This window comes from Oncorhynchus clarkii, chromosome 12 (genome assembly GCF_045791955.1).
Source record: "Oncorhynchus clarkii lewisi isolate Uvic-CL-2024 chromosome 12, UVic_Ocla_1.0, whole genome shotgun sequence".
NCBI lineage: Eukaryota > Metazoa > Chordata > Actinopteri > Salmoniformes > Salmonidae > Oncorhynchus > Oncorhynchus clarkii.
The window spans coordinates 71,306,561-71,330,554 of record NC_092158.1 but is presented as its reverse complement, the minus strand read 5'-3'; the positions used below and the strand labels follow the sequence as shown (position 1 = coordinate 71,330,554).

The window sequence follows — 23,994 nt, the reverse complement described above, 5'->3', positions numbered from 1 at the left end:
CTAGAATAAAACTGTTTTCAAAGCCTTGGTTAGAGTATTTGTCGATGGCGAATATATATTGATTTGTGTAAAACAGAAATATCAACGTTGTTCACATTTCTTCTTATTACACTTCTGATGACGTAGTGACTGCCAGTAACTCAGATGACTTCCAGTTCAGCTGTTCTGTTGGGGTATTTCTTCTCCCGCTGCAATGTCAGGCTCGTACATGCAATTTTCCCTACAAACGGAGGGAGTGTGTTTTACACGGAACAGCCTCCGTGTCGAGCGCAATAAACACGACACGCACAACCTCCCTTTAGCTTTAATCCCGCCTTCTTTGCAATATCCTACACAAAGATTGGACGAAATTGTGTTCTCGTCTTCTGTTGCATCCTAGGTATGTCAATCAACGCCTTCTCGATGTTTGTCTGCACTCCTGGTGGAATTGGACAACTAGCTGTCAGTGTGTATAGTATCGCGACATTGAAGTAGGCTACGTTACTGTAGTTCCGATTGTTAGAAATACAGTTTGGTTAAAAGTTCTCGATTGTCCTGTACAATAAGACATTTCGTTCTGGTGGTTTAAGGCTGGTGTCTGGCTACGATTTGACGGGATCATTTTTCTGACACTTTCCCGTGGACAGTAGGGTAAGTAGGCGTTCGCAGACCCCTTTGCTTTGTATTCTTTATACATCATATTGTGGTTGGGCCCTGAGAGTAAAGTTCTAAAAATGTGTTACACAACACATTGTAGTTGTGTGTGGTGGGCGAGCAGCATCAATGTATTATCAGATTGAGGATACACTTCCAATCGGTGAATCTCACTCGACACAAAGTAACTGGAGCTACGTCCTCCAATCGGTGAAACTCACTCGACACTAAGTAACTGGAGCTACGTCCTCCATGCTTTTATATAAGTCGCCAAAAGTTTAATCACACTGTTTCGCAAATAGATTAGGCCTGCCAATCGTTGCAGCGGTTGTATGTTCTACGTTTGCTTTCAAAGGCCGACCGTTTATGCCTAATTATTGTGATGATGTGCTGGCCATTTCTTCAAAGATGATATTGCACATTTTATGAAGTTGCAAGTGCAACCATGATGGGATGCTGACTTCGGTCAAAGCCACATCCAGAGTGGTGCAGGTTTTGATGACCACTTTCATGTGGGCATGTCACGGCCATTTGAACCATCAAACGGTGCTTGGGAAAGTCATCACATCAACCATGCATGCCTCCAGGTTTGCAACAACCAGTCTACAGTTTGAGGGATTACAAACACACACAACCAGGGGCGTGTATTAATGGATGCCAAGGGAAGCCCAAAAATGAAAAATAATACATCATTTATTTCGTCTGTTTCATAATTGTCCTACGCTCAGCCTCTTGCGAATTGAATCTAACAGGATGAAAGCATCAGAGCGATCAAAACAGTCTGGCCTCGATGGGACAAAAAAAGTATAAGCAATTAGTCAATCAGCAAAGTGTAATGGGAATGTAATGTTGGATTTGGAATCACTCCTATCAAATCCCATTGAGAGGATAAGTAATTGACTGAAAAACTTGAATTGTTCCATCTCGTTGGGTTGTTGTCCTCCTGTGGTTAGCCAGCAAGCTAAAATTGACCCTTGCCTAAATTAGCCATGGATGGAGATAGGGATTTGGACTTGTGGTTTTACTTCATTCTCAGTACTGGCCAATGATTATTATGCTGATTCGGATCGAACTATTAATTCATACATTGTTGTGCCCCTGGCCTTAGAGGATGGAAACTCAATATGTAGCTAAATGTAGAAGGTTAATGTTAACTAGCTAACGTTGCCCATGAATGGGAAGTTAGGCTAGGGAGCAAGCATTTAGGTAGCCTAAAATAAGAGTGTTTTGTATGACAGTGATAGACTGTTTCATCAACATGAAAGAGAGGAGGGTGGCATTGGTGTTTCAATCTACTTGCACGAAGATGTGCACACACATACACACACACACACACACACACACACACACACACACACACACACACACAGAGAAATCAGAACCATGGACAGCCTCATCATATTTAGCTTACGTTGATTGGACTAAATTGTTTTTGGTATATTTTAGTTGAAGTTGAAATGGTGCTGGAATAGTGGAAGCAGCTACTGTTTTCTTTGTGACTTGCATTAACTCTGTGGTTTTAAATCAATAGTTGTTTAGTGGTCTGAAATTGTGGGAAACATTAACTTGCTTGACCATGCTATCGGTCATGTAGCTGTTTGTTACATGCAATATGCTTTGTGGACTCCACTGGACAGAGGTAGCTATCCGGTTTTGTGATGAAACAAAGGTGTGGTTGAATTTGTTCTGCCACTGTGTCTTCTATTGTCTCAGCCTTTGGGCCTATAGTACCAGTCAAAAGTTTGGACACACCTCCTCATTCCAGGGTTTTTCTTTGTTATTACTATTTTCTACAATAGTAGTGAAGACATCAAAACTATGAAATAACACACATCGAATCATGTAGTAACCAAAAAAGTGTTTAAACAAATCAAAATATATTTTATATTTGAGGTTCTTCAAAGTAGCCACCCTTTGCCTTGATGACAGCTTTGCGCACGCTGGCCCCTGCGGGCCCCTTTTGCTTGATGATGGGCAGCAGCACATGTCACATGTAAGATAACCCATGTGCCAAATAGCATACAATCACCTATTTGTCATCATTAGTTGTTTACATAGCATTGGCGAGTGACTATAAAGCTGCAAGGTTGTCGCTGATGTTGTTCCTTACTTGACCCATGTTCTATTGACACTGCACCAGGAAACACTTACCGGAATAAAGTAATGCATTTTCCTGGAATCTCTTCCTCAAATAATCTTTCCATTGTCCAATGTTCTTGCTTCAGCTTTTGCGGTGCTTTTATGATAACTAAAAGTTGTTTTTCTCTTGGTGTTTCCTGAATATTTTATGTCTAAATATCATTGTTTAAATTGCTGTTTTTTTAATTTTTTTTATTTTTTTTACCTGGGCCCAGATTATCTAAACATTTAATCCAGAACAAAATGATCATGTGTTGTGTTCCCTGTTTAAAAAGACAAAGACCATAACATTTGGTTGAAATATTGTATCATATAACATGATCTGTGTTGTAGCATCTGATGTGGTTAGAGATTTGTTTCCATTTTCTCTTAAAACTACATCCAAAAATGAGGACGGACCACATCGGAAGGTGGAGCAAAACACAGGATCATTTTGATCTGGAAAAACTGCGCTCTGGTGACTTAAAATAAATGTGTTATACTTACTCCCTGCCTGAGTTAGAGAAATATGGGGTTTAACAGTTCACTGTGCAACAATAGTACAATGGCAATGCTGGTATCAGAAAGCTACAGTAACATTATTTCAGTTACATAGAAAGTTCTAGGCCCATGCCTAGTTATGGACTGGGCAAGAGGATGTGGCTGCTTTCATGGCCCTCATGACTGACGCTTTCTAGTAAAATTATCTTTAGCTGAACAACAGACTAGATTCCTTGAAAGGCTGATCCCACCTCCCATGCTGTACAGTACACCACACTCTTTCAGACCAGCGGTTGTCACATGTCTAAACAATGTTTTTAATGATGTAGCCTACCCATAGTGGCTGCAAAGAGATACTGGTGATTTTAAAATGAGTGCTGCCTTGCTGCAGTATGGAATGTTTCCTGTTCTTGAGACCTACAGTTCTCTCAACACAGGCTCAGTGAAAGTAAGTTCATGTTGACTTGCTTCTGTAGGCCAAGGCTGTAGAGATCTCCAGGCCTGTCTGGTGTTGTGCCACTGTTCACACAGCTGTGTTGTTAACCCTGGTGGAGCTCTGTGTTTCTGTGGCTCTCTGTCGTCTGCCTGTGCATTCCACCCCACTCTCTAATGGGAATTATGGGACAAGTGCTGCTCTGACAAAAGCTCTGCTCTTTTCAGTTGTGTATGGAGAACTATAGCGAAGCCAGCAATCTTTATAGGTACTGGTAATGCCCATTTTGGATATGATCTGAATCGTGTGGTGTCCTTTTCATGTTCTAAGTGTGACTGAGTCAAAAAAGAGAGAGGATTTCGACACCCACCACCTCGGATCGTTCTGAAAGCATTTCTGTAGTTAGTGAAAGATACGATTTAGCATTTCTAAAAAACAATTTTGTTAAAGTATAATTTGATCTCTGAGAATTTAAGCACATTTTTCTGCACCCAAATTGGCAAAACATTTTTTTATAAGATTCAGATAATAGTCAAATATAGTACCCAACACCAAACTTCTTCCTACTAATGAGTAAGACATGAGAAACCCCCCCAAAATTGCAAAAAGCTACTCATGGATGCAGGGTCCGGTTGAACAAAGGAAGTTTCTGCTTTTTAGTAGTTCATCTATCTTGTCATCTATATTTTATGGGTTTTGATTGAGTTGTCACCTGTTGCCAAAGAGTTGTCTGTTGAGGTACTGTAAATTACAAGCTTAGCTGTTCATTAATTAACATGGGATCCATTTAAGCCCATGCACTTTGTATGACTTGAGAAACTCCAGTAAGAGGAAGTTGAAAGAAAACAACAAGTAATTGAATTAGAAGGTGACAGTTTGAGTTTTGACACATGATGATGAGTCAGCTCAGCTGCTTTGTGTTGTGGTTTGAGTCTGATTTTTGCACGTAGCACGATCTCACACCAGGGGTGCATTCTAGAGGTCGAACTATTTATTTTTTAATACCCATACCGATTATTGGAGGACCAAAAAAATGCCGATACCGATTAATCGGCTGATTAAAAAAAAAAAATATATATATATATATATATATTTTAAATTAATTATATATATATATATATATATATATTTGTAATAATGACAATTACAACAATACTGAATTAACACTTATTTTAACTTAATATAATACATCAATAAAATAAATTTAGTCTCAAATAATGAAACATGTTCCATTTGGTTTAAATAATGCAAAAACAAAGTGTTGGAGAAGAAAGTAAAAGTGCAATATGTGCCATGTAAAAAAGCTAACGTTTAAGTTCCTTGCTCAGAACATGAGAACATATGAAAGCTGGTGGTTCCTTTTAACATGAGTCTTCAATATCCCCAGGTAAGAAGTTTTAGGTTGTAGTTATTATAGGAATTATAGGACTATTTCTCTCTATACCATTTGTATTTCATATACCTTTGACTATTGGATGTTGTTATAGGCACTATAGTATTGCCAGCCTAATCTCAGGAGTTGATAGGCTTGAAGTCATAAACAGCGCAATGCTTGAAGCAAAGCGAAGAGCTGCTGGCAAATGCAGGAAAGTGTTTGAACGAATTCTTACGAGCCTGCTGCTGCCTACCATCGCTCAGTCAGACTGCTCTATCAAATCATAGACTTAATTATAATATAATAACACACAGAAATACGAGCCGTAGGTCATTAATATAGTCAAATCCGCAAACTATCATTTCGAAAACAAAACGTTTATTCTTTCAGTGAATTGCGGAACAGTTCCGTATTTTATCTAACGGATGGCATCCCTAAGTCTAAATATTGCTGTTGCATTGCACAACCTTCAATGTAATGTCATAATTATGTACAATTCTGGAAAATTAATTGCGGTCTTTGTTTGGAAGAAATGGTCATCACACAGTTCGCAACGAGCCAGGCGGCCCAAACTGCTGCATATACCCTGACTCTGCTTGCACAGAACGCAGTGACACAATTTCCCTAGTTAAAATAAATGAATGTTGCAGGCAATATTAACTAAATATGCAGGTTTAAAAATATATACTTGTGTATTGATTTTAAGAAAGGCATTGGTGTTTATGGTTAGGTACACTGGTGCAGCATTATTTTAAGATTGATTGTTTTTTATAAGATAAGTTTAATGCTAGCTAGCAATTTACCTTGGCTCCTTGCTGGACTCGCGTAACAGGTAGTCAGCCTGCCACGCAGTTTCCTCGTGGATTGCAATGTAATCGGCCATAATCGGTGTCCAAAAAATGCAGATTACCGATTGTTATGAAAACTTGAAATCGGCCCCAATTAATCGGTCGACCTCTAGTGTATTCATTATGCCTTGCAATGGAAGCCATTTACCGTTTAAGAACTAAACAGAAGCAAACCAAACAAAACGTTTTGCAACAGAATTAGCATAATGAATACACCCCAGGCAGGGTGATGCACCTGTTTCCATCAGTGAAGTGAAAGAGGAATGAGGAAAGGTGACATGTCTAACATGTGAAATGAGTAGGGGTGCCCTCTAACTTTCCTATCTTTCCTTTTCTCAAATAACCTTGTAATGTAGTGGACCCTCACAGCAGAGTTCAGTAGAGCACTGGGACAACATGTCACTCTAGCCTAAGCTCTCTCGAAATGAGCAAGCCCTTGAGCAGGTATTCAGCCAATATGAATATGTCACTCTATAGTCAATACATCTCAATCATTTAAACATCAATGGCCAATACATAATATATTTGAACATATCAGGACACACATAGTAAAACGCCCCTCAACATAGAACATAGAACTACGTATCTGGTTTGAGAAGTTAGCGAGAACTTTAGCGAGAACTTTGGTCAACTAAGTTCAACTTGGGATAACCAGTACCACGAAAGTGGCTCACCTTTTAATCAGGCGCAGTGCTGTGAAAAAGTATTTGTCCCCTTTCTAATTCTCTACTTTTGCATATTTTTGATACTGTATGTTATCAGATCTTCAACCAAATCCTAATATTAGATAAAGGGAACCTGAGTCAACAAATAACAACAATTACATATTTAATTTATTTCATAAACAAAGTTATGCCACACCCAATGCTTCTGTGTGAAAATGTAATTGCCCCCTTACACTCAATAACTGGTTGTGCCACCTTTTAACTGCAATGACTCCAACCAAGCACTTCCACTTGTTGATCAGTCTCTCACGTTGCTGTAGAGGAACTTTGTCCCACTTCTCCATGCAGAACTGCTGTAACTCAGCGACATTTGTGGGTTTTCAAGCATGAACTGCTCATTTCAAGTCCTGCCACAACATCTCAATTGGGATTAGGTCTGGACTTTGACTAGGCCAATTCAAAACTTAAAATTTGTTTCTTTTTAGCCATCTTCACGTAGACTTCATTGTGTGTTTTGGATCATTGTCTTGCTGCATGACCCAGCTGCGCTTCAGCTTCAGCTTCAGCTCACAGACGGTTATACTTTCACTCATCTGTCCATAGAACATTCTTCCAAGAGTTTTGATGATCAACCAGATGCCTTTTGGAAAACTTGAGTCAACTTTTTGGATGAGTCCTATTATGTCTGGTGAAAACCAAACGCTGCCTTCCACAGTAAGAACCTCAACCTCATGTGGTTTGGGGGTGCTTTGCTACCTCAGCACTTGGACGACTTGCCTTAATAGAAGGAACCATGAATTCTGCTCTGTATCAGAGAATTCTACAGGAGAATGTCCATCCGTCTGTAAGCTGAAGCGCAGCTGGGTCATGCAGCAAGACAATGATCCAAACACACACAATCAAGTCTACATGAAAAGGGTTAAAAAGTTTTGGAATGTCAAAGTCCAGACCTAATCCCAATTGAGATGTTGTGGCAGGGCTTAAACTCAAATGTCGCTGAGTTAAAGCAGTTCTGTGTGTAAAAAAATAAAATAAAAATAGTAATGTTAAAATGTCTTATCACATGACACATTTAGTAATGACAGAATGCATTTAAAACTTCACGCTCAGTAATACCTTTGAATGACTTCAAGGGATACTTTGTCATTGTATCTACTTCTCCAAAGTCAGATAAACTCGTGGATACCATTATTATGTCTCTGCGTGCAGTTTGAAGGAAGTTGCTAACTAGCTGTAGCGCAATTGATAACTAGCGTTAGCGCAAGGACTGGAACTCTGTGGATATCTGCTAGCAAGTATTGGCTGCAGGCTGACTTCGGTTGTCAGTTGGACGGTGTTTCCTCCGACACATTGGTGCAGCGGGCGGTTGTTAAGAAGCGCGGTTTGGCGGGTCATGTTTTCGGTGGACGCATGACTCGACTTTCGCCACTCCCGAACCCATTGGGGAGTTGCAATGATGAGACAAGATCACATTTGGGGTGAAAAAGGGGGTCAAATACAACGACGACAAAAAGCTTTAGCAAAAGGAATATGCTTGTTCACGCTAGCAACATAACAAACAGTGGCAAACATTTAGCAATTTGTCACCGGTGTTTTCCAGTGCACATCATCACAAGCTTTTTTTGTGTGATCTTGTGGCTCATAACCTCTGCTTGCATTAGATAAATGATTTCCCTGACATTTCATCATATTTGTGGAACCGACTGGAATTATCAAATTGTTATTTATTGTCCTTATTCCAGTCTGACAGGAAGTGGACATGGTAAGAAAAGTTCAGGGGAAGTAAACCAGGATTGCAATCAAATCTACCAATTTCAACGCCAATACGAGCAATAAAGGTCACAGGCAATTTAAACTCATTGTTTCACCTGTGTAGGACAAGAGGAAGTGACATTTTATAAATGAGGATTCATCCCAAATGGTAACCTATTCTCTATAGTGTACTACTTTTGACCAAGGCACAAGAAAATCTTCCCATTTGGGACGCAACCCTAGGTTTCTCTGCAAAGCAAAATGCGGTTGGAGCATGTTTGCTCACCTGTTATCCAATCACAAAGACCCAATTCCTTGGATAAGTTCTGTTATCTGAATCTGTCAATGGAGCATATTAGATATGATGACGCAAAGAATGGAAGAAATCTCAAATCCCGTGATTTTAAAATGTTACCCTGACTATACAGTTTGCTCCTGTTTCTCTCTCTTCTGGATGTCCTGACATCTAGCCTACAGTACAACATGGTCTTGCTACTGTATAGGGACTTGTTATCAGGGCAGTTGTAGCCTCACCACCACCTTGCAAGTTATTGTGCATTTGAGCTACTAGGAGAACATTGTGTTCCTCCCTGTGTCCAGTAAAATGAGAAGGGTGGCAGATGTTTGCTGATGACTGTATGATCTCTCAGGGCTGGGGGGATGCTCTGTTGTTCTCTACCTTTCACTGGTGGTAATTAGGATTTTGTCAAGGCTTTTAGCAAGTACATTGTGATGTAGGAAGAATACCAGGCCTGGGTTAGCATGGCTGCTCAAATAACTCACTGAAATCATGACCGCTGTTAGTGGAAAATCACTCACTTTGAAAATATAATTACACTGTTATGAAGGAATGAGGAGCAGCAACATTTTTGTGCCAACTTGCAGACTGTGTCGTCTGTATTACATGGCCAACATAATTCAATGGTTTGTTGACGATGACAACAGTGACATTATATTCTGCTGGTGATGAATATCAATGATGTGGTTGCTGTTTACTTTGAAGTCTGAATAGTTTTCTTGTAATGAGGGAGACCACGGGGTTTCTGTCTGGCCAAAGGCCAGGGTTTATTTTGGTCTGTGTTTCTCGGTGAAGGCTGTGTGTTGAGCTGAACAGGATGTCTCTGTGTGTTTATAGGAAGCTGGCTGAGGTACCATCAGATACTTTGTCTTCGGTTTCTGAGGTCTTCCTGTCAGGTCGAATATGACGTGTCTATACATGCTCTCATCAGATTCAAGACAATCGGAGTTAGAACAAATCAATTGACCAAGGTATTGGAAATGTTTCAAAGTAGAGGCGTACTGTACGGTGGCCTCAAGGTTTCGTCCTGCATTGGCTAGCTCTCGAGCCGATCGTTGTAACAAGAGACCACAGCTGTTCCCCTCATTAGTATCTAGCTTCCTTGTGTCTTCCCTGAATTCCCTTTCTCCCTCGAACTGTTTCCTCATGTGTGTCCTGTACAGGGCTGTGGAGGCAGCCGGCAGCATGGCCCAGTGGAACCAGTTGCAGCAGCTGGAGACCAGGTACCTGGAGCAGCTGTACCACCTATACAGCGATAGCTTCCCCATGGAGCTCCGGCAGTTCCTCGCCCCCTGGATCGAAAGCCAGGACTGGTGGGTACTTTCCTAGTTCCTGTGGTTCACAACACCACTACAGAATAGGTACCTAGTACCCACAGTTCACTAACACCACTGCTGCTGGCAACACTGTCCAGGTTGACATGGCTCATTTTTGTGCTTGCTCATTCTGTTTGTTAGTAGTGGGGAAGAAAATATGTCATCACGCTCATTGTTTTCAAAAATGTTGACTAGTCGTCAGTGTGGCATTGATTTTCCTCTACAATCCTTTTGATTTATTTTGAAGTAGCAACAACAACATTACAGCTAGACTGTTAGCAGGGAGCACGTCAGGGAACAACACACAGGAAATGATTGTCCTAATTGGCATCTCATGATTTCAAGTTGTCAGTTCTGCCAGGAAAAAGGGTAAATCCATATGAGTTCACTCACTTTTTGACAGCATCCCTTTTGATTTGAACTAAACCTTCCAAATGATTTGCCCGTTGCTCAGAAAGTGACTTTTTGGACCTGGATACCAAAACCTTCAAGAGAGAAATGTGCTCAAAGTTGACCTATATTGCATACCCCACCATACCATGAGACATGTCTTCATCACTGGAAAAGATAACCGGTTGAGATTAATTTAGAAGCTTACGAACAGGGTTGTCAAACTATTTTATAATTTCATTTAACCTTTTAATGTCAATTATCAAAAAAAATGCGTAAACTCCAGTGTTTTTTTCATATTCGCATATGTTGCTGCTAAGAACCTATTTTTACATCATCTAAGGTTTTTGTGTCGTGCCCGCCATCGGTTGAGACAAAACATGCTCTTGAATACAGGTGGGTGTCATGTTTTGGCTGATAAATGTGCTCAAATGAGAAACTTTCAAACATGGTTGTCGGTCCACACATCAGAGAATCTTGACTTAATGGAGATGTGTTTTAAATTCTACTGCCAATCATCCATAGGAAACCTATTGAAATATACATCATAGAATAGACATTACCATTTTTAAGTCGACATTTGTTGGTGGGTGGACCGGCAGTCATCTTTGTGGTAGTAATTACACTGAACAAAAATATAAATGCAGCATGCAACAATTTCAAAGATTTTACTGAGTTACAGCTCATATAAGGAAATCAAGTCAATTGAAATAAATTCATTTGTCCCTAGTCTATTGATTTCACATGACTGGGAATACTGATATGCATCTGTTGGTCATAGACACCTTTAAAAAAAAAAAAAAAAAAAAAAAAAAAAGTATGGGCGTGGATCAGAAAACCAGTCAGTATTTGATGTGACCAGCATTTACCTCATGCAGCGCGGCACATCTCCTTCGCATAGAGTTGATCAGGCCATTCTATTAAATCTATTTCTATGATTGAAATGACACCCACCCTGTACTCAACAGCATGTTGTGTCTCAACCGAAGGCGGCACAACACAAACACCTCAGAAGATCTGAAGTAGGGTCTAAGCTACAACGTATGAACAAAATCAGAGTGTACACGTAATTGAGGTTAAATATTTAAAAAAAATATGTTTTTATTAAGAAAACAAATAAAATAATAAACAATCGTTTGACAACACTTTTAAATTCTATCAAACTCAACCGTTGATATTTTCCATTGGTGAAGATATGGATGCCTCATGGTGTGCTGGGGAAAGCCAAATGGTTCAACTTTGAGCATGTTTTGGCATTCAGGTCCAAACAGTCACTTTCTGACGGCTTCTTTCATACCAAAGCAAGTTAGATTCAGTGGGTCATATTTCCATATGACATGGATACCAGTGCTTTCGGGAAAGTAGTCCGGCCCCTTTCCCTTTGTCCACATTTTGTTACGTTACAGCCTTATTCTAAAATGGACTCAATTAAAACATGTCCTCATCAATCTACATGCACCCCATTCAACCTGACAGAGCTTGAGAGGATCTGCAGAGAAGAATGTGAGAAACTTCCCAAATACAGGTGTGCCAAATCTTGTAGCGTCATACCCAAGAAGACTCAAGGCTGTAATCACAGCCAAAGGTGCTTCAACAAAGTACTGAGTAAAGGGTCTGAATACTTATGCAAATGTGATATTTCAGTTTTTTTTAAATATACTTTTGCAAACCTTTCCAAAACCTGTTTTTGCTTTGTCATTATGGGCTATTGTGTGTAGATTGAGGGGGAGAAAAAACAATTGAATCCATTTTTAGAATTAGGCTGTAACGTGGTCTGAATACATTGCATTCGGAAAGTATATCATGTCTTATCTGTGGATTGTTTGACTTCTAACTAGAGATTTGAACATTATTAGAGGCTAGGTTGTTACTATAGGTTGTTCTCAATACCCTACCTGGTTAATTAAATCAAGATAACAAAATTTTAAAAAACGTAAGCTTTCGCTAAACCCCTCTATATGCTCTATGCAGGGCGTACGCAGCAAACAAGGAGTCCCACGCCACGCTGGTGTTCCACAACCTGCTGGGGGAGATTGATCAGCAGTACAGCCGCTTCCTGCAGGAGAACAACGTGCTCTACCAGCACAACCTGCGGCGCATTAAGCAGCACCTGCAGTCCAAGTACCTGGAGAAACCCATGGAGATCGCCCGCATTGTAGCCCGCTGCCTCTGGGAAGAGCAGAGGCTGCTGCAGACCGCCACCACCGCCGCACAGGACGGAACGCCGTCTCACCCGTCTGGCACTGTGGTGACGGAGAAACAACAGATCCTGGAGCACAACCTGCAGGACATCAGGAAGAGGGTGCAGGTGAGACTGCATGTTTAGTCCGAAGAATGTGGTTTTACACAGGAGTGTTTTTTTTATACCTCATTTGATTGACATGCTTTGCGTTTTTACTTTGCTATAGGATATGGAACAAAAGATGAAGATGCTTGAGAATCTCCAGGATGATTTTGACTTCAACTACAAGACCCTTAAAAGTCAGGGTGGTAAGTTTCACTTTTAATATTACAATTCTACATTTCTTTTTATAGAATTTTATCGGAATTTATGGATAGGACATGAATCTGTTAGAGGCTCTAATTTTATACTCTACTACTACTAATTATTTTGCTTGTTCTTGTTTTGAAACTCTGGCCCGCCATCAAATACTACCAAATATCACTGACTCTTAAATCTACAGATAACCCACCCAACTCCTCTCCTATTTGCTCAGAGTTGTCCCAGGACATGAATGGGAACAGCCAGGCGGCAGCCACCCGGCAGAAGATGTCTCAGCTGGAACAGATGCTGAGTGCTCTGGACCAGCTCAGGAGGGTAGGGCCCTTGTACACCCCTCCTTAGTGTCCATCTGACCCTACATTGTACACCCCTTCTTGGAGGGTCCGAATACCCTGAATCAGGATAGTCAGAATTTCTGCGATAAGTCGGCTAGGCTAGTTGACATTCTGCTTGAACTACATACGTGTGTGCAGTAAATTACATAAACCTGCATATTTACATGTTTGTTAAATAGTATAGAATTGGGTTAGTCATTCTCTAATTTTCTGCCCCAAGCTGCTTCCCTATCTGTTGCATCCCCGACATAAACATTTGGACTCCGCAGCAGTACCTTTCACTACACATGCAGAGATCTGTGATATGTGTGTTGATATTAACGTGTGCTCGTTCATTCATTTTCAATTGAGTTAAACTAATATTCATGCTGCTGTCAGGCACTCAATATTTATGAGCAAGATGAGGAGGGCGATAATCGCTGTCTAATATTGGAGAATGTGGGGCTGGAGACTATTTAGTTTTAATTTCCCCCGAGGCCAAAATTGTAAAACAAATTCACTAATCATGTTGTCTAACATGATAATCATCCTAAGAATCGTGTGCAAGATATAATCATAGCCTCGACGTTCGAGAACCGGGCCAGCAACCGGAGGGTTGTCGGTTCAAATCCTAGTGCTGGCAGGGAGTGAGCTGGCAACCGGTGGGTTGCTGGCATCAATATCTCAGGTGCAAGGAACTTCACCCCCTAAACTGCTCATTGGGCGCTGCACTGCGGCTGATGTCCATCTCGTGTGGATTAATAAAATGTATCTTATCTTAAAAGTAATTCCAGAGCCCCCTGAATGTCACTTTAACACTGGTTACATCAGTGTCTGAAGGATGTGTTGTTGTCCCTCTCTGTTGTAGCAAATCGTGACTGAGATGGCAGGGCTGCTGTCAGCCATGGACTTTGTCCAGAAGAACCTGACAGATGACGAGCTGGCTGACTGGAAGAGGAGGCAGCAGATTGCCTGCATCGGAGGACCACCCAACATTTGCCTGGACCGCTTGGAGACATGGTCAGTTACCATTAGTAGCCTTGACTTTCCACGTTAAAATCATTTTATGTGCCCTCCCCATGACCGTACACTATCTCCCCCAACACTCATGTAGAGTAAACGTCAGAATGGCGAAGAAGGAGAAGTTGCTGTTATTTGTAGTCGATACAAGACACCATAAGATTCAATTGTAGTTTCAAAATTGTTTTAAAGAACAAAGTAGCACTGCCATAATGACTGACCTAGATGAACCTTTGACCTCCTAGGATTACTTCCCTGGCTGAGTCTCAGCTGCAGATCCGCCAGCAGATCAAGAAGCTGGAGGAGCTCCAGCAGAAGGTGTCCTATAAGGGAGACCCCATCATCCAGCACCGGCCCGCTCTGGAGGAGAAGATAGTGGACTTGTTCAGGAACCTCATGAAGAGGTGGGGAGCTTCTCTTTTAGCTTCAATATCTATCACATGTCCAGATGGTTTGGATATTTATTATAGGATCGAATGTACATAATATTCAGATGTTTCGGATACATGGCATAGCCTTTGGTAAATATGGAGATATTTTGACATTTTATTATGATGAGGCTTCAGAGTTTTGTCGATCACAGACTTCCACTGTTGTGCTCTAATGCACCACCTCTTATCTGGTCACTGTGTTGCAGTGCGTTCGTGGTGGAAAGGCAGCCTTGTATGCCCATGCATCCAGACAGACCACTGGTCATCAAGACAGGTGTGCAGTTCACCAACAAAGTCAGGTAAGAGGAGCTGCGGGACAACTCAATGCCACCAGTTGATGACTATGTTGAATACCAAACTGCCTTATTTGATGTCTTTGGCGTTTGCTTTATGTGCTCTCACCAAATGTTATTTTATAAATCTTTTCAGATTACTGGTGAAGTTTCCAGAATTGAATTACCAGCTGAAGATCAAAGTTATTATTGATAAGTGAGTTTTGCATGCCTTGCGTCCATCACTCCCACGATCATGTCTGATTTGCGTAGAACACAACGATCGACTCAGTCCCAGGGAAGTTGTGAATTGACCTATTGTTTGTTTCTCAGGGAATCTGGGGACGTGGCTGCCATTCGAGGGTAAGTGACTTTTATGTTACGTTGAAACCCTTTGTCTCCTAAGCTATCAATATTAGAACGTCCCTTTTGCCATGGATCCTGTGAATAACCGACCCTACCTGCTCTACCCTGCTTCTCCCAGGTCTCGAAAGTTCAACATCCTAGGTACCAACACCAAGGTGATGAACATGGAGGAGTCCAACAACGGCAGTCTGTCAGCAGAGTTCAAACACCTGGTGAGTGGATGCCTGTTAGTCAGTACAGTGGGGAGTCTAGTGTGATACTGTACAGTATGTTGCTTGACTGATAACTGCCCTTTTCTTTCAGACCCTGAGGGAACAGAGGTGTGGCAATGGTGGCAGGACCAACAGTGATGTGAGTCCCACACTCAATCTTGAATGCTCCCTTTTCTTATGGTGTCTGATCTAGCGATACTGTTAACTTAAACTTGTAATTTGGGGAATTGTCATCCGTATTGATAGTAGCATCAAATCGACCTATAACCCTGACTGTCCTGTTCCTCCCCAGGCCTCCCTGATCGTTACAGAGGAGCTCCACCTCATCACCTTTGAGACAGAGGTCTACCACCAGGGCTTGAAGATCGACCTGGAGGTGAGACCTAGCTCCGCTCTCTACCTGTGTGCACACAGGCTGTGTGGGGAGTTGCTGTTGTGCTTCCTAACTCCCAGGTGGTCTCTGTCAAGTCTCATTATGGCCACACCAAACGCTCAGCATGTAGTCCCCTAACTCCACCTTAATCCTATGTCAGCAGCAATTACACGGAGATTAGATATTTAAGGCCACGAGTTGGCTCTGCCACACATGCGAGCCAATAGACAAAATATCATTATCATTAGCTTGATGGTGCCCTAGGCTTCCAGGGGCCTGGCTCTGCTCTCCCCATGCAGAGAATACTAATGAGCTGATTCAGTAATCACACTTGTTCTCCGTGCTTCCCTACTGTTGCTGCTCCTTGCCCCATCATCCGTCCCATCCCCCCCCGGGCCGGTGGAGCGAGTCCAGGGGTAATCCGTCTCTGACCCGCTCAACACCTCCCTTAGCACCACCATGGTTCCTCCTTCTGATTTCACCGTAGCTAGCCCAAGCCCCCTGCTGGGACACAGGAATCATTCATCTAATGGTTATGTCCTGCAGGGCTTAGTGCTTTGTGTTGAGCTCAACACTGCGGCGATGCCCCACCCTGAACACAGCAGTGTGAAAATGCATTAGCCAGGATAATTAACACATTAGCATTGAGAAATGGAGGGAAATTAGCGTGCGGGCATTTGAGAGAGAGGGTTTGGCACTCCCACGTTGTGAAATAATTTACCACAACACTCCGTCTTCTATAAACGACACCATTTAGCGAGGCGAGGGGTGCTGCTGTGTGATTTAAGACTTAATTCTCAGTGAGGGACTAAGCACTCCATGTCTCTGCCATCTCACTCAGAACATGGACAGCTTTTCCTCCCGCACGGCCACCTACTTTGTCACAGCAATCCAAAAAATAATACAATTAAATGAATGTGTTAAATGGCATTTCATGTCAGACTTGAATAGAATGACCGAACAGCCTAGGTTAGTGTTGAAAGCCTGGCAAAAGGTGCTTTTGCTCCATACATATATGCTAATAGAGCCTACGTCCAGGTTAACATTCCTCATGCGTTTTCTCTATGGTCCATTAGACCCATTCTCTACCAGTGGTGGTCATCTCCAACATTTGCCAGATGCCCAACGCCTGGGCCTCCATCCTGTGGTACAACATGCTGACCAACCACCCCAAGGTAAGACGGCTGGCGCCACCTCACGTTAGACCGCTGTCCTGCAACTTCTGTCCCCCAAATAGTCTCATTGATATCATCTTTCCTGTGTCATACCTTCTTTGCATTGGCATCTGTCTTGGAGAGGGTTAAAATGTGTACGAAATCCACCTTGACCTCCTCTTCCTGTTGTCGTGTCCTATAGAATGTGAACTTCTTCACCAAGCCTCCGGTGGGGACGTGGGATCAGGTAGCGGAGGTGCTGAGCTGGCAGTTCTCCTCCACCACTAAGAGAGGCCTGACCATCGAGCAGCTCACCACCCTGGCTGAGAAACTACTAGGCGAGGAACCTTTCTGTCTGCAACTCTACCTTCATCTGGATTGCATGGCTCCAAAGCAATAGAATGATGTCTATCACAGAACATTGAATGAGAGTCGGAATGAGTGTCCACTCCAGTAAATATATTTCTATGGATGGTCTGTATGGCGTCAATGCCTACTAAATGTGTTTGTGTTGTTTGTCTAGGGCCGTGTGTGAACTACTCTGGATGCCAGATCACCTGGGCCAAGTTCTGCAAAGTATGTCCTTGCCCAATCAGTCTCTATTGATATGTTGTTATAGCTATCTATCTGTCGTAAACGGCTTCAGTTTGAATTGATTAGTTCCTCCTTTGTCCTCAGGAGAACATGGCGGGTAAAGGCTTCTCTTTCTGGGTATGGCTGGACAACATCATTGACCTGGTCAAGAAGTACATCCTGGCTTTGTGGAATGAAGGGTGAGAGGTCGCTTCTGTTTGTTTACCGACTTGTTACTGGAACAGCTGGGCAAAATCCAAGTTGGAGGGAGTTGAGTTCATGACATTGAGTTCATATGAGCACTGCTGAGAACTGTAATACTGAGCCGTTGAACCCTAGATAGCAGGAAACTGGATTGAGGAGGAGTACAGGTTTTAGGGTTAATGCACAAGTGTAATGCAGTTAAATTGTCTTTCTCTGTCTTATCCGGTGTAAGTGACAATAAAAAATGTCATTTCTCTCTGTGCAGGTATATTCTGGGTTTCATCAGTAAGGAAAGGGAGAGGGCCATCCTGAGCCCTAAGCCTCCTGGTACCTTCCTGCTGCGCTTCAGTGAGAGCAGTAAGGAGGGAGGCATCACCTTCACCTGGGTGGAGAAGGACATCAGTGGTAAGAGGACAGTGTGTTGGGCTGGCTGACGCTCTGTCTGTCTTTCTCGCTTTCATATTGTGCGTGTCATTTGGTCTTTGTCTGAACTAAATAATGTGCAACATAAATCTCATTATTGCTCTTGTGACATGGTTTCGTATCCCTCTCATTCTCTCTGTGTGTCTTTAGGGAAGACTCAGATCCAGTCGGTGGAGCCTTACACCAAGCAGCAGCTCAACAGCATGTCCTTTGCGGAGATCATTATGGGATACAAGATCATGGACGCCACCAACATCCTGGTGTCTCCGCTGGTCTACCTCTTCCCAGAGATCCCCAAGGAGGACGCCTTCGGGAAGTACTGCCGACCGGAAGCTGCTCCAGAGGCGGAGCTCGGAGACCCGTGTAGTAGTAAGTCAATCAGGAAGTTTAACGTATTGTCATGGAAACTGTGGGATGAGTTAACGGTAGAAGATCTGGAAGTACCTCCACAATGAATACTTCTTTACCGTTTTGGAGGTTGATGCTTTGTGAGATGGGGAATATTTTGATCTGTGTGTACGTTAAAACGTGTTCTGGTTTTCTCCCGCAGCCATTCAACCATACTTAAAGACAAAGTTCATCTGTGTAACCCCGTAAGTATCCACTTTCCTTGAGAGCTGTTAGTGCTCACTTCCCTCCAAGGAGTTAATGCTCCTAAGTGACTTCACACTAGATTGTGTAATGGGAACTGGGACAGTCATGTTGCAAACTGTAAAACTTTTATATTCTACAACATCCCCTTGTTGGCTTCTTGTAAGGGTGGGGAGGGTGGGAGTTTTACCCTGGAAGAGTGGTTCCCAGATCGTCATCACCAACTGACAGACGGATTCACTATTAGTCAGTGTCTTTCCATTATTTATAGAGGCATTGGTCTGACCTGGGGACAGTGGAACAGGAAGCACAGGACTGTAGGCAGGCAGGAGCAAAGTGTACACATCTCTCTAGAAAAAGAAGAGTGGAGGAAGCAAGTAACGATCCCCAGACGAGCATATAGATCACTTTAATACGAATCGCTCAACACAATAACACCACTAGTAGAACCAAAGAGAAAGCTTTCCTTGCACTTCTAGGGGAACAGAAAGTGTGTGTGAGGTGTTCTGAAGCCCATTCAGTGCTCTCTATTCCGGGACGGAGAGGGCGTGTATGAGTTTAGTAGAGGGATCAGAAGGGTGTGTATACTGGCTAACCCAGGGTTGAAGGTACTGTTTACGGGGGGGTGTAGCAGCGTTGGAGAGGTTTGCTCAGTGAGAACCTGACCTGTCTCTGTAGGATTAGATGAGTATGTGTATTACATAGGTAGAGGTGTCTGTTTGGTGGAGGGGGGTGTTGGAGAGGATTGCTCAGTGAGATCCTGACCTGTCTCCGTAGGTGCCCTTCCGTGTTCATGGACTTTCCGGACAGCGAGCTGCTTGGGAACGGGATATTCCCTGGGTAGGCAGTGGGGGGGGGGGGGGGGGGCATGTAGGGCTGTGTGTGTGTTTCTCTACGTATGTGTGTGAGAGGGTGGGTAAGACTCAGATAAGGAATGGTGTATAAGTCTCTCGGCCTCCTCCCCCCCCCCCCCCCCCCCCTACCTCACTGTCACTCTCCTTGGGTCTAACAACACAGAATCTTCCAGTCATATTGTATGCTGCCATTTTGAGTTGGGTTCATTCTACTCAAAGATGGCTTCCCTTTCCCAGTCACATCCTCAGTAGATCATTCACCTTTCGAACTCCCTGTAAGTCTATGTACTGGTGTCATGACCACTCCATTAAAATCAGTACAGACTAGCCATGTTTAGTTTACAGCTTGATAATGGTATCAAAATGGTCTACATTTCAATGTCATTATGAACGGGCTAGAACAGCAGGAGGGGAGAAGAGGCTGTGGATTGAAAGGCTGTAGGCTGAAGTTCTCATTAGAAGTGCCTTCAGTGGAGAATAACGCCTAAAGCCCTAACGTTGGTCCTTCCTTTAGTTCTCCACCGCGGGAAGTTGAGGACGGGCTCGTGGTAATGGGTGGAGCGGAATCAGTGGAATGGTATTAAATACATCAAAACACATGGTTTGATGCCATTCCATTCGCTCTGTTCCAGTCATTATTATGAGCCGTCCTCCCCTTAGCAGCCTCCACTGTTCTCCACATATGACTTTATAGTAGTAGGTTGTTGTGAGACGTCATTGCACTTTTAGAATGGAATGTCTGTCGGGTGTAGGGGGTTTTGGTGTGTTTCTGCCCACTGGCCTGCTCTAACAAACTAGATTGTCTAGAATACTTGTCATTAACATTCCCACTAACTATCCCAGCATCCTTATGTGACAATGTGCTCAGTGCTGCCCCCAAGAGGACAAGTCATTTCTCTCTCATTCACACATCTACTGCTCTCCTTTCTTTCTGCTACTGTCGTCTAACTTCAGTCATTCGTTTGCCACTGGGAAGCACATTGACACATAGGGGCTGAACTGTCCTAACCGGTTACTAATCCGACCCAGTCAACACTGAACTACTTGATTCATGTATTTCAACCTGTAATAATGTGGAGTATTGTCCTTCTCTGTGGTGACATAACAGCAGTGATGATGAAAATGACTTGCGCACTGGGAGTAGACTGACCGTTAGCTTATTGCTTGTGGTAAAAAGGACAGAGGTCTAATCACTATGACGTTTGTGTGTTAACATGTCGTCTTGGTGTCTCTCTCTTCTCCTGTATGGTCTTGTTGCAGCACTAACTCTGGTAACACCAGTGACCTGTTTCCCATGTCCCCTCGCACCCTGGACTCGCTGATGCACAATGAGGCTGAGGCCAACCCTGGCCCGCTGGGTAAGTCCTGACAGACACTAATACACACATGCGCGCGCACACACACACATGCACATACTCGTACTGTGCTTAAATGTGAGGCAAGGTTTAACTTGTTTTAATGGCAGCCCTCTTGCTTTCTGTCTTCCCAGACTCCCTCACTCTGGACATGGAGTTGAGCTCTGACGTGGCGTCTCCCATGTGAAGAGACGAATGAGCCAGACTCATTTTAAATCTTTTAACTCCCCGTTTTCTTCAAAAATCTATAATCCACAGGTACCTCTGTCCCATATTGTGAAAGGGAACAAGATGCATTACATTTAGCCACTTGTTTTGTTCTTTACCTTTCACCTTAACGCCTAAAAACACACCTACAGTGTCATTGCGCAAAATGGTACGCAGAATCATCTGGATATGTCTGCAACAAAAGTTCAACATTCACCTTCTGCTACCATTTCTGTCAAGCCATCGACACATACAGTTTGATGCCTACGTTAGATAAAGGCAAATGCGGTGTGATCGAGGCGTTGGTTTCAATGCCTCGTGGGTGTTTCACAAAGTACTTTATTTAAATTGTAGATTTTTTAATACAAAGGTATATTTTTGTTTCCTTGACTTCCTTTTAAGATGGTTTTGATCTCCAACCTTCATTTATGAACCAGCGCTTGTTTTTATAAGAATCTCTAAAGAGGAAGATGGCTGTCTAGCTTTTCAAAGAGAAGTTATTTGTTAGCGTCATAGTTCTCAATGACCTATTAACGTGATGACCTTTTTGGTAGTCCGTCTGTCTGTGTCCCATGTCTCTATTGAAGGGGACACCTGTATCTGATTGAGAAATATCCTGGTCCATTCTTTCCGGTTCTATCTTATTCCTTATTACATATTACAAAAAAACTGTATCTAGAATCTCACTAACACGAGTCAGTAATATGTGTTTGTAAAAACCAAGGAGATGAGAACCAAGATGACTAGTGAATTTGTTAATTGAACATTCATTCATATAGGTAATTTATGTGAGTGGTTGCTGTTTTAGGTGTCTGAAATGGCATTGATAATGGCAGGATATTTCTCTGACCTTCTCCCCTGGGCTCAGCCCTGCTCTCAGCCGACAGGCAGCATGTCTCAGTTGAAGGGAAGATACTGATTTCTTCCCTGGATTGTAGAGTATGTTGATGTTTGTCATGAATCTTGCCCTGAGCAATTTCCACTAGCTGGACCAGCTGCAAATTCAAAATTGGTGATGTAAAAATTTATGAAAAGAAAAAGTAACTTTTTTCCCCTTAATTTAAGGTTGGGGTTATCAGTGTGGGTTAGGGTTGGGTTTAAAATCTGATTTTATGACTGACTGTGCCAGCTAGTGACCACTGCAGAGCTCCCTCCAGGACAAGATTGATGACAATGAATGCCAACCTGTTATTGTAGATAGAAATGTACATTATTCTTTGGTGTTTTGAATTCATACCATACCCCTTTATCCTTCATAGTTTGTCATAATGAGAATACCATTTGTTGTTTTCATTAAACCATAACAATAGAGATGATCATTGCCGCAGTACTGCACTAGTCTTTGCCTAAATGGTTTATGTAGTGCCTTTCTCATACTGTATGAATGATTTATTTTAAGCTAATACTTCTTGAATGTGTTGACCTTGTTTTTTTTGTAATTTGCATAATGTTAGTATCAGTTTCAAGTGATATTTCACTTCTGTTTGACTGTATATGTGCATGATGTGATGCCACATCACACAACCCCACACTTGTCCATCACTTCCTGACTTAAGTGCTCAGTTGAATCGGTAATTGAGTTCACTCTGTAGATGTTATTTGAAAAAACATATCTGTAAATTATGCTGTAATTAATCTTATATTTGTTTAAAAATCATAAAACCAAAAAATATATACATGGACTCATGTTTGTCTATCTTGTTGTTTGATTGAGGTCTTATGATTTTTTTTTTTAAACCTGTAAGCCAGTTGCATATTTTAATGTATCTTTACATATGTGTTTGCAAACAAGCTCTCATACGTTGCAGCTCTGTCACTCGGTCGAATATGGTAGTGACGAGATGGATTTTGGCCGACATTCTGCAAATTTTCTCATCGCTTAAACATTTGATGTTCCCAAAACTAGAATCTGTTTTGAACAAAGGTTAGACTAATTATTTTGAGTGCAAAGGTGAATTGCACACAAGCACTTCACAAAATAGGTGTTCCCTAAAGGAAATATGCAGATGACGGTAGAACGCGCCAATAGGATCTCGCTAGCTCGTGCTTAGCTCTGCCCAACTAGCTTGTTTTGCCCACTGGCTCATTTGTTCCTGTTAGAAACGACAGGCTGTGGTCTATCTTGGTTTAGCTATAAAAATCTTTGGTGGTGCCCCAAAGTGGTGATAAGCCCAGTCATTTTGGACAGAGGCTGACTACTGTTTAGTCTAAATTACGCTATATTGTCTGGAAATAAGATGACATTGCAAAAGTAGTCTAATATTTAGTAAGAAACAATTTTGCCAGCATTTATTTAGGCAGTGTTGTCATTTGCTAGCAGTTTGTCAAAAATAGCTAACAACGATGCTAACACTAGCTAGAATCCGGTGGTCTCCCTTCAACTTTAGCTAGCTAACATACTGCATCTAAAGTCAATCTGGTGACATCACAATGATGACAAAATATTGTCCTACTAATTAGTTTGAATGTCATTGTATTTCCAAGCCACTAATGCACTTGACAGAATCTTCATCAGTGCTCATTGACAAGGCATTGAGTAGAATGCTAAATCAGCCAACATTCAAAACCATATTGTGACGAAACATGCAAGTCATGAATATGCAGAAGGCCAATTATATAGCTACACAATTTTGTCCCCTGACTGCATATCCTCTGAGTATCAGTGATGCCAATTTAGCAACTTTTCAGTCTATCTTGGCAACTTTTTTTTCCAAACTGCACCTAGCAACTTTTAAAAATGACTGAAACGCTAAAATGCACGCGATTTCCCTCTAAATGAAACAAAAACGATATTTTGTCACAACACACGTGCC

At 42.2% G+C, this 23,994-nt stretch overlaps 1 protein-coding gene across 8 annotated transcripts; it reads left to right on the top strand.

Annotated features, from left to right (window-relative positions):
* The first annotated feature begins 404 nt into the window (after window positions 1–404).
* On the top strand, window positions 405–22,868 carry LOC139421184 (signal transducer and activator of transcription 3-like). 8 transcript variants are annotated; one of them, XM_071171809.1, is made up of 23 exons: window positions 405–630; window positions 9,787–9,936; window positions 12,301–12,637; window positions 12,738–12,819; window positions 13,047–13,147; window positions 14,015–14,166; window positions 14,412–14,570; window positions 14,804–14,896; window positions 15,027–15,086; window positions 15,203–15,232; window positions 15,354–15,447; window positions 15,539–15,586; window positions 15,740–15,823; window positions 16,897–16,995; window positions 17,177–17,312; window positions 17,498–17,550; window positions 17,653–17,747; window positions 18,017–18,156; window positions 18,325–18,543; window positions 18,725–18,767; window positions 19,543–19,605; window positions 20,880–20,977; window positions 21,109–22,868. In XM_071171809.1, the coding sequence occupies exons 2-23, from the start codon at window positions 9,809–9,811 to the stop codon at window positions 21,159–21,161; spliced, it is 2,367 nt and encodes a 788-aa protein (XP_071027910.1). In that variant the 5' UTR covers window positions 405–630; window positions 9,787–9,808; the 3' UTR covers window positions 21,162–22,868. The 8 variants fall into 8 exon arrangements, with proteins under 8 accessions (XP_071027910.1, XP_071027909.1, XP_071027915.1 ...); XM_071171808.1 differs by having other exon boundaries at window positions 409–630; window positions 21,085–22,868; XM_071171807.1 differs by having other exon boundaries at window positions 415–630; window positions 13,014–13,147.
* The last annotated feature ends 1,126 nt before the right edge of the window (window positions 22,869–23,994 follow it).

Coding starts and splice junctions, on each gene's coding strand:
- LOC139421184 (XM_071171806.1), top strand. CDS start 9,809: ATGGCCCAGTGGAACCAGTTGCAGCAGCTGGAGACCAGGTACCTGGAG. Junction 15,448..15,538: donor CAGCAGAGTTCAAACACCTG/GTGAGTGGATGC, acceptor CTTTTCTTTCAG/ACCCTGAGGGAACAGAGGTG. Junction 20,978..21,084: donor GGCCAACCCTGGCCCGCTGG/GTAAGTCCTGAC, acceptor TTTTAATGGCAG/CCCTCTTGCTTTCTGTCTTC.